At 40.1% G+C, this 9,514-nt stretch overlaps 1 protein-coding gene across 4 annotated transcripts in view; it reads right to left on the reverse strand.

The window, feature by feature from the left end:
* The window catches only part of LOC115797263 (zinc finger protein 638-like), a 33,972-nt gene extending 25,639 nt beyond the window's left edge, over positions 1-8,333 (reverse strand). For 3 of the 4 annotated variants that reach the window (XM_030753788.1, XM_030753789.1, XM_030753786.1), the window contains exons 1-3: positions 8,226-8,333; positions 7,088-7,189; positions 460-2,491 (exon numbers count right to left, since the gene is read on the reverse strand). In XM_030753788.1, coding sequence (XP_030609648.1) covers positions 460-2,085 — 1,626 coding nt within the window. In that variant the 5' untranslated portion in view covers positions 2,086-2,491; positions 7,088-7,189; positions 8,226-8,333. Of the gene's footprint in view, positions 1-459; positions 2,492-7,087; positions 7,252-8,225 lie in introns of all 4 variants that reach the window. The other variant, XM_030753787.1, reaches the window with a different exon arrangement.
* Between the last annotated feature and the right edge of the window lie 1,181 nt (positions 8,334-9,514).

Consider the following 9,514-nt stretch of genomic DNA (forward strand, 5'->3'; position numbering starts at 1 on the left):
TGTAAGTCATCACTGGTGATAAGTCTAATTCTAACCCTACTCTAACAATGTATTAAATAATTAATGGCTATTGTCACCCCTGAAAACTGCAGTGTGTGCCAAAAGTGATGTGACAATTGCTGGTGCAACACTTCGATGTTGTTTCAGCTTGGTGTGAACCTTGGCATTTCAATGACATATAATTACATTAGTGACATAACACAATAATGTCCTTACTGAGTCAGAATGTACAACCTTGAATTACAGATGACAATGAAGAATTAGATTTGCAAACTGGTACACAGCTTATATGCTGTCAATATTACTGATCTATTAAAAGTATATTTAAATCAACTCAGACTGAAAATATCATCTGTACAGATTTTCTATCAAAATTTAAAATCTAAATAAAAAAAAAAACAAAAACTCAAAACTTCTTTTCTTAAATGAAGGGAGAATGGAGTACAGTCTTCCACTCACCTTCATATTAGCACATGCTTGCAAACACAGAGCACAGGTATGTGGAAAGACTTTCGGTGTGGCTGCAGCATAGTCTTGCTTCATGGCCATTGTTGGGAGACCCTTTGAAAGTTCCCCATTTGCTGAGCACTGGTTGTTGGAAGGTGGAACCGGCATGTGGATGATGTTTACTGAGCTTGGGATTGGCTGAGGTAGAATGGGAGGAACAGTGATGATACTGCGCTGGGAAGAAAGTGGAGAAATTGGTTTTGCAGCAGCCTTCCTGGCCCGTTTCCGTTTAGAGCGTCTTCTTAGTCGTCGCATCTGCTGCTTGGTCATCTCTTCAGCAAGCTTAGAGTATTTTTCTTGAGTTGTGCCCTGTTCATTAGTGCAAATGTCATCATTATCAGGATGCACAACACAGACCACGCTGAGAGATGGTTGAGATTTTAATGCTGACTGCCCATCTGGCTGTGGCTCTTTAAAGAGAACCAGCCTGGAGACCTCAGGCTTCTTAGAAAATCTTGTGTCTGTGTCGTCCTTTGGCAGTGAAAAAGAGCTGTTGACTTTTTGAGAAGTCTGGTTTAGTTGGATCCGTGATCGTTGACATGGATCACTGCTTGGAGAAGACACACATATTTGGATTGAGCTCGGACTGGAATTGGTACCCCACTGGTCACATGAAGAACCCAAGGCACTGCTTTTCAAATCTGTTGTACTTTTTTGCAGTAGTTCTCTATTGTGGGTGCTACCATCATAAGAGTCCATCAGCGACATACTTTTACTCCCACCACCACAAGCTCTACTGCTGCTGCTACTTCCAATCTCATGTCCAAAGCCTCCAGTATATTTGCCAGTATGTCCATAGTCTATCACTTTACTTGGTTGGACAAAAGGTGACATTTCATCCTGGAGCATCCCTTCCCCTCTCAAAGTACTCAACCTGTCCCTTCCACTCATACTGGTGGTGGGTTGAGGGTCAGGGTTTTGTTTTGATTGAGCTGCATTTATAACTTTCGTTGCCTTTTGATTGCGGATTTGTTGCAGGATAAAAGGCAGGTTGCCAGGGGTTATCTGGTCTTCAGGGTAAGAAATCAGATATTCCAAGTCCTCTTTTTCAAGTCCAAAACGTAAAAGGATGTTAGCAGCTTCTTCTGAAGTGTACTCAGGGTACCTGTACTCTCCATGGGCCACAGAATTGTCAAGCACTTGACAGTCATAACCGCCTAAACCTGGAATGGACTGGGTATCACATTCGCCTTCACTTGGAGCAACAAACATACAGTCACTGCTACTTTCATTTCTGGTAGAAGCAGATGATGAACACAATTTAGAAAAATCATTCTCCATTTCACTTTTGTAGCTTGGCAACCAGTCCACTGAGCTAGGGACACTTTGAACATCAGAGAGTCTTTGAGAGGGTGAGGACATCGGATTGCTTGCTGCAGTGCTTGAGGAATGAAACTCCTCTCTAGGAGTGCTGGTAAAGTGACTATCCGGAGCATCAGCCAGAGTCATAGAAGAAACACCAGAAGAGCTGAAGCTAGACCCAGGCTCAAGGCAAGAAAATGGCCTGTAAGGTTCCCTCCTTGTTTGTACACTTGATTGGTTCCCAGAGGCATGGGTGTTATCCAGGGGATGGGACATGGTGTTTGCAACCTTTAGAAGGTTATGTATGGCTGAAGAAATCAGAATGGAGGGTGTTGTGGGTATGCATGGAGAAATAGTGCTGGAATGTTTTGGTAAGGTGGTACTTCAACAGCTAATTGCAAGAGTGTTGTTGACCTATATCAGTGCGGGGTGGACTTTCAGTAGAGCCAACTGCATGGACACTGCTGCTCAATCAGTAGTGAGATCCCTGGAAGGCCCCTATGTTACGGCATCAGTATCCCCTGGAGCAAATTAAACGGTCCTATGTCTCAAAAATAGCAAAAAGCTGAAAAATGTAATTAAATTAAAAACAAAGAAAGGGTTTATTGAACTGGTCTGGGGTTCATCTTCCCACATGGGTGAAATCCATCATCTGTGTCGTCTTGTCTTGATTTCCTCACTCCTGTCAGATACAAATGATGTGATAAATATCATGTCAGGGTCAACACTGACAAAAAAGAACAGAGGAGGCAAAAACATCAAATGACAAAAAGAGAGTAAGGAAGATCACAGGACACAGGGAACATCCAGAGCAGTAGACATCCAGATCAACAAGACAGCATTTAAACAAAAAAAATCGTTACTTGGATGGGCAGCCCACTCAAATATGTCTGACAACCTCTATATTAGCTTTTTTTCTATTTTATCTTTTTTTTTTTTTTTTTGTATCTGTAAGATAGAACGTCACCCATGACCAATTTACTAGTGGACAATCCCCACTCTCTTATTTTGAAAGTTCCAACCACCTAACCGTTACAATATATGTGTAGACACAACACTGGATCGTTTCTTGAGTTAGGTGCCATTTTTATGCTTGAATGATTCATAAGTTAAGTGGCTTAAACAACAACAACAAAAAAAAACAAACATCTGAAAACAATCGTGTACACAGACTGGACGAATGAAAAAGCAGCCAATGTCCAAAGAAAAACTTTGAAAGATCTTAATAAAACCTGGAGAACTACTGATCAAGACCACTTAAAATAAAATCTGGCACAATGTCTGGAACCTTGGAAGCAAATTAGAAAAAAAATGTGGCAGAAGACAGGGCAAAAGTCATTGTGTTTCACATCCCAAGCAAAAAAGTGATTTAAACAAAATAATAACACACATAACTTTTCTGCTCACTTTTATATTGTCTGTGGAATGAGGGAGTAAAACCAGAGTAACAATTAAATTTTCCAAAAACAGGCAAGTTGTTCTGTGTTGCCTAACCAGGATGATGTAACACTGAATATTAATTCATTTCCTACACTATAACCACAACATTGCCACATGACTTCTGAGATAAAACAGGCTCATTTACCATAACGAGGTATTGTTAATTCCTTTAGTTTTTTCATTTGCCTTTCCTGCTACAGCAAGTCAAAACGACTGGTCTGATCAGGTGGCCTGTTCACAGTACACCTTTTTCTTGGCAGAGACATTCACAGTAACACCTGTGAACTTCCCACAGTGACAAGCCAAAAAGCCTACTGAGAAAAAAAAGGCCTTTTGAGGAGTCAGAAATTCATAGTTCTGGTAACTGTGATAGGGTGCAAAAATATCCCACATATTTACCACGCACCCTGAGGAGTTTAATCTTTTTTTCTGGCTTTTTTTTGGGTGGGGGTGGGGGGCTATGTACCTCTCTGGGTATGTGTTCCCATCCTTAATAAAAGTATTACACCTTACAGTGTAACTTATGCTTGAGTAAATTAAACTGCACCAATGTAATTTTTCTCTTTCCGATATGATACAGATACCTTGGCTTTTAGTAAGAACCAGTATAAAATATTGATCCAATACCAGTGTTAAATTAATTGTATTAATTAATTAAATATGTTTCTCACTCACTATCAGACTCAAACACTGCAATGTTACTTTTTAAATACGGTATATTTATTCTCTTCAGAGTGCATTATTAGGCCTTAAGTTAAATCAAACCAGCATCCTTCTAGGCTCTGTCTTACATAATGTCTCTCACACAAAACACAATGAGCAAGTGAGAGAAAAACCAAATCACTGTTACCTGAGTTTTTTAGTCCTGTCATCTCACTTGAGCACAGTCAAAACTGCTGAAACTGCTGTAAGCTTCCTCCATGTAATTGAAATTTGTTGATCTGATGTGCCCTTGCTTTTAGATATCCTACACTCTATGATGAAACCAGGGAGTGCACCAGATTCCACTTTCGGTTTTGTTTCATGCTAAGTGCGCAGTGCAGCCGCACCCAGGCCTGAAACAGCTGGCAGGAACAGTCTGCTACATCTTCTGCATCGCTTTCATTGAACAAAGCTTTTCTCTGTGATTTAACCTCTTTGCACAGGCTATAATAAAACCATCAATTTTCTGATCTTTATTTCAGATTCCCACCGCTCTCTCAGCTAGATGCTGCTGCTGCTATCCTGGGGCAAATGCAAACACTCAGCGTAGAACATAATTAACAGATCGGCACATTGGCACTGACGCCACATTTATTTTCATGAGTCAGGACTGGACTGACATATACATTATATTGCCAAAAGTATTGGCTGGCCTGGCTACACACGCATATGAACTTGCGCTTGGTGATGTAATGCTTGGTTGCAGCTGCTCAGCCATGGAAGCTCATTCCATGAAGCTCTCTACGCACTCTTCTTGAGCTAATCTGAAGGCCACACGAAGTTTGGAGGTCTGTAGTGACTGACCTTGCAGAAAGCAACCTCTGTGCACTATGTACCTCAGCATCCACTGTGATTTTACATAGCCTACCACATTGTGGCTGAGTTGTCATCATTCTCATTCTTTGTTATAATACCACAAACAGTTGACTGTGGAATATTTAGTAGCGAAGAAATTTTACGATTGGACTTCTTGCATCCTGTCAGGGTACCACGCTGGAATTCGCTGAGCTCCTGAGAGCGGCACATATGCTTGTAGAAGCAGTATGCATGGCTAGGTGCTTGAGTGTATACACCTGTAGCCATGGAAGTTATTGGAGCACCTGAATTCAGTGATTTGGATGGGTGAGTGTATACTTTTGGCAATGCAGTGTAACTAATTATTAGTATGGATGTAGCAATTTTCCCCCCAAAAAATAACCTCTAGTTTTTGATACACTTCTAATTAACTACCTGGACGATACAATGTAGAAGAGCTACACTCCTCTCAATAACCAACAACTAACTGTCTATATGTGAAGCAAAGCACTTTAACACTAATATTTGTACATTTACACTTAGGTGGCATAACAACGTTGGAAAGGATTGTTGCTACATTGCACTCAAAAAACAGAGAAAAAGGATGAGGAAGAGAGACTTGTGACACACGAGAAATACTGCTTGCTTTAAGCTTTTGGTTTTAAAAAATAAAGTATGTTTTACTGTTATTTCTGCTCTCCAAGTCTTACCTGAAGGAGTTCAAATAGAGTTTGAGAGCCACCCTGCTCACACCTCTGCTGTTGAAACGTTTTGGATTTGATATTTCTATTTATGTGCTTATGTTCCGTTTACTCCCCACATTGCAATAGCACACTCTAAACCTATAAACTATAACAAGGAAGAAAACAACACAATCCCAATTTTAAAAAAGAAAATGGGAAGCTGTGTAAATGTAAATAAAAACAAAATGTAACAATTTGCAAAGCTCAAAGTGTTTTCAGTTTGTGAAAAATCTGGACTGCATGCAGGCCAGTTTACACTCTTCTACTACAAAGACATGCTGTTGCAATAGCTGCAGTATGCAGGTTATCATTGTCTGGATGGGAACACATGTTGCTCTAAAACCTGGATATAACTTTCAGCATTGATTGTGCCTTTCCAGATGTGCAAGCATCAACTTCCATAGGCACTGATGCATCCCAATACCATCAGGGATACCAGTTTGTTTTTGTTTTTTTAACTGAGTACTGATAACAAGCTGGATGGTCCCTCTCCTCTTCAGTCTGGAGGATGTGGTGTCCATGTTTTCCAAAAAGAAGGTCAGAATTCTACTTGTCAGACGAGAGAACAGTTTTGCACTTCACTCAGTGAAGACACCAATGTTTCTGGATCATGTTCACATATGGCTTCTCCTTTGCATGATAGAGCTTTAATCTGTATTTGTGGATGGCATGGTTTCCATGGCAGAGTCAGGCTTGATATTAATTCAGTGCTGCCTGAGGGCCTGAAGATCACAACCATCCAATATTGATTTTAAGGCCTATTCCTTGCTCACATAGATTTCTCCAGATTCTCTAAATATTTTGATATTATGCACTGTAGATGATAACATGTTCAAAGTCTTCAGAATTTTACATTAAGGAACATTATTCTGAAATGATTCCACAATTTGTAGATCCAGTGTTTTGCAGATTGGTGAAACTCTGCCTCTCTTTTTATACCCAGTCATATTACTGACTTGTTCCCAATTAACCCAGTTAGTTGCAAAAGTTCCTCCAGCTGTTTCTTTTTAGTACCACTTACTTTTCCAGCATTTTGTTGTCACTAGTCCAACGTTTTTGAGACATAAAGCTGCTATCAAATTTAAAATGAGCTAATATTTTTCATGAAAAGCTAAAGTGTCTGAAATTAAAAATCTGATATCTTCTCTGTGTTCTTCTGGGACTAAAATATGAATTTATTAGATTTGAAAACCTTTTTTTTAAATATTTTAGGGTCCCAATTTTTTTGAAATTGGGGTTTTATAAGAAAGCACCTTAAAAACACTAATAAAACCTCTTAATGGGCACTGTGGGAAAATTACCATGTACTCAAAATATGTAAACAAAATATGTGCCAGGCCTTCTCACAGATTGTGAACCACGTACTTACTCAAGGTCAAACGTGCCCCTAGGTTTAAACTGCCAGGAAAGTCAGCAACATACAAATGAAATAGGGAAAAATAGATGGGTGTAAAATGACTGCAAACGGTGTCCCTAATGAATGTGTCCTCCTCCGAGGCCAAATGATAGAAAGATAAATCCTTTGAAAAGTTGCCAACACATAAAAAGGAGCAAAAGACAGCCAGAATGACGAGTACAAACCCCAACTTCTTACCCACCTTTTCATGTTTGGACAATCACAGCGAGGTGTCATAAATGATCTGTAGAGTGAATCCAGCTTCATGCTTATGTAGCCTCTCATGTAAGATGGGGTCCATGACCTTTCCAAAACAGGGTGACAGTTTCAATCAGAAGCTGGAGATAGAAAAAAGGTCTTCTTCATCTGGAATGCAGCATAGGTGTTTTTGGACAAACTTCAATATTTAAAAAAAACACAACTTTGATGCATTTTCCTTTTCTTTCTGACTGCATGATAAACAAAATGCCACTTAAAAAAAAAAAAAAAAAATGCTTAACAATATTTTATTAGAATCCCAGTGACCCTGTTTTGTGGGAAAGCCTAAACCTCTCTTAAATGTATATCACACACATGGCAAAAAAATATGCCTGAGAGTTCAAATCAGCTCTACGGACCATTCAGTCCAGCCCACATAGGCTTAAAGTGATTATGTCATGGCCACCTCAAAGGATAATATATCCACATATCAATATATCTTTCATCCAGTTATGCAGTACCAAAAAGTATTTAATGGTTGCAGACAAATGTCCATCCATTTTATTAAGGGTTACAGGAGCTACCTACCTTGAGTCTACATTTGCAGCATTGTCATGTTTCAGCACTGGCATGTGCAGTAAAAACAGGAACATTTTTAAAACATTTTAAAAGTTGTTTGTTTGAAACAAGGACTCAGGTCTTCTTGCCTTGCAAACAGCTGACTGTAAATTAATTTGCCATGTAAACTAAATTAATTAAGTCTAATATTATTCAGCACAATGTCATGTTTCAGTTCAGCTTTGCAAGGGCTCTTCACTTACTTTACTATCTACAGGAAAAGACCTAAAACCCCTTAAAAGCTCCTACCTCGGTGTCACCTTCTTTTGAGCCTAATCATAGTCTATTAGTCATGTTATATTTGACTGTTAGTATTTATCATGTTTAAAAAGTACCTCATGAACGGCAAACTCCTGAGCCACATTACCAGTGATAGTGTGGTCAAGTTCGTCTTAAGTTTAACCACAAAATAAAAGCGGAAAACATTCTTACAAGTGAGTCTAAAGGCTGTGACACTTGATAAACCAGGACTGTGAGTAAAAGTGTGCAGCTCCGTTTGTTTGTAACGCCATTTTGTTACCTACCTTTCGTTATTTGTGTTATCCTGTCGCCTTGATGTGCGCAAACTTCCTCTGTTTGCTCTTCTCGCTCTGACAGCAGCAGACCTCAACCGTGACGCACATGAACTGACTACTCCAGAGACTTCCGGTTTGAAAGACCAGCCTTCAAAATAAAAGCACGAACGCTTAAAGACTACAGGTGTAGGATTTCTATTACAAAATGGTGGGGAATTAAAACTAGACTAAAAGATGGAGTGGGGGGTGACGGAAATACAAAAAACAAGTGGATTCTTGGATAAAGAGAACTAACTGAAACAATAATGCTACCTGAATGTCAGTTCACAAAGCTAACAAAATAAAATAAGCAAGAAAAAGACCGTCAGCCTCCAATGCGACCCCTCAGCTTCCTGGCAGCAGAATCTTAAGGTGGCACAAATCAATCTGAAAATCCTAGGTGGCATTTTTCTTCTGTTATTGTGTTCACAAAATTTTCAGAAAACTTGATCTTTGACCTTTACCTTAAGGTCAAGGTTACCGAGATTCAAAATCTTCTGAGATTTTTAGCAGATAGCGTCTATGGCATGGGTGGGCAAACTATGGCCCGTGGGCCACGCCCAGCCCATTCGCCAAAGATTGGTACAGAATTGCCCAAATCAAATCGTATCATAATTATGACTGATGCCGAGGATTCTTACAATTGCTACAACAAAACTAACACCAGACTTCAATGCACTGGCAAAAACAACACTGTTCCCACTTAAAGTAAATGTAAGTATTAACACTGTAATGCCTTTTTTATGTTTATGTTTAATGTGCATGCATCTGGTGCTGGCCCTTCCCATCTGTCAAATTTCAAAAAAGTCAATGTGGCCCCAGATCCAAAAAGTTTGCCCATCCCTGGTCTATGGTATGAATTTGAATGTCCTAGTTGACGTCATTCTTGAGTTATCACATTCACAGGATTTTCAGACAACTTGATCTCTGACCTTGACCTTTAGGTGAAGGTCACTGAGATTCAAGCTTCCATCTATCCATACATTTTCTTCCGCTTATCCGGGGCTGGGTCACGGGGGCAGCAGCCTAAGCAGAGAAGCCCAGACTTCCCTCTCCCCAGCCACCTCCACCAGCTCAGCCAAGAGATATAATCTCTCCAGCATGTCCTGGGTCTGCCCCGGGGCATCCTCCTGGTAGGACATGCCCGGAACACCTCACCCAAGAGGCACCCAGGAGGCATCCTAGTCAGATGCCCGAGCCACCTCAACTGGCTCCTTTCGATGTGGAGGAGCTTTGAGCCCCTCCCGAATGGCTGAACT

The sequence above is a fragment of the Archocentrus centrarchus genome, chromosome 18 (assembly GCF_007364275.1).
Source record: "Archocentrus centrarchus isolate MPI-CPG fArcCen1 chromosome 18, fArcCen1, whole genome shotgun sequence".
In the NCBI taxonomy this organism is placed as follows: Eukaryota; Metazoa; Chordata; class Actinopteri; order Cichliformes; family Cichlidae; genus Archocentrus; species Archocentrus centrarchus.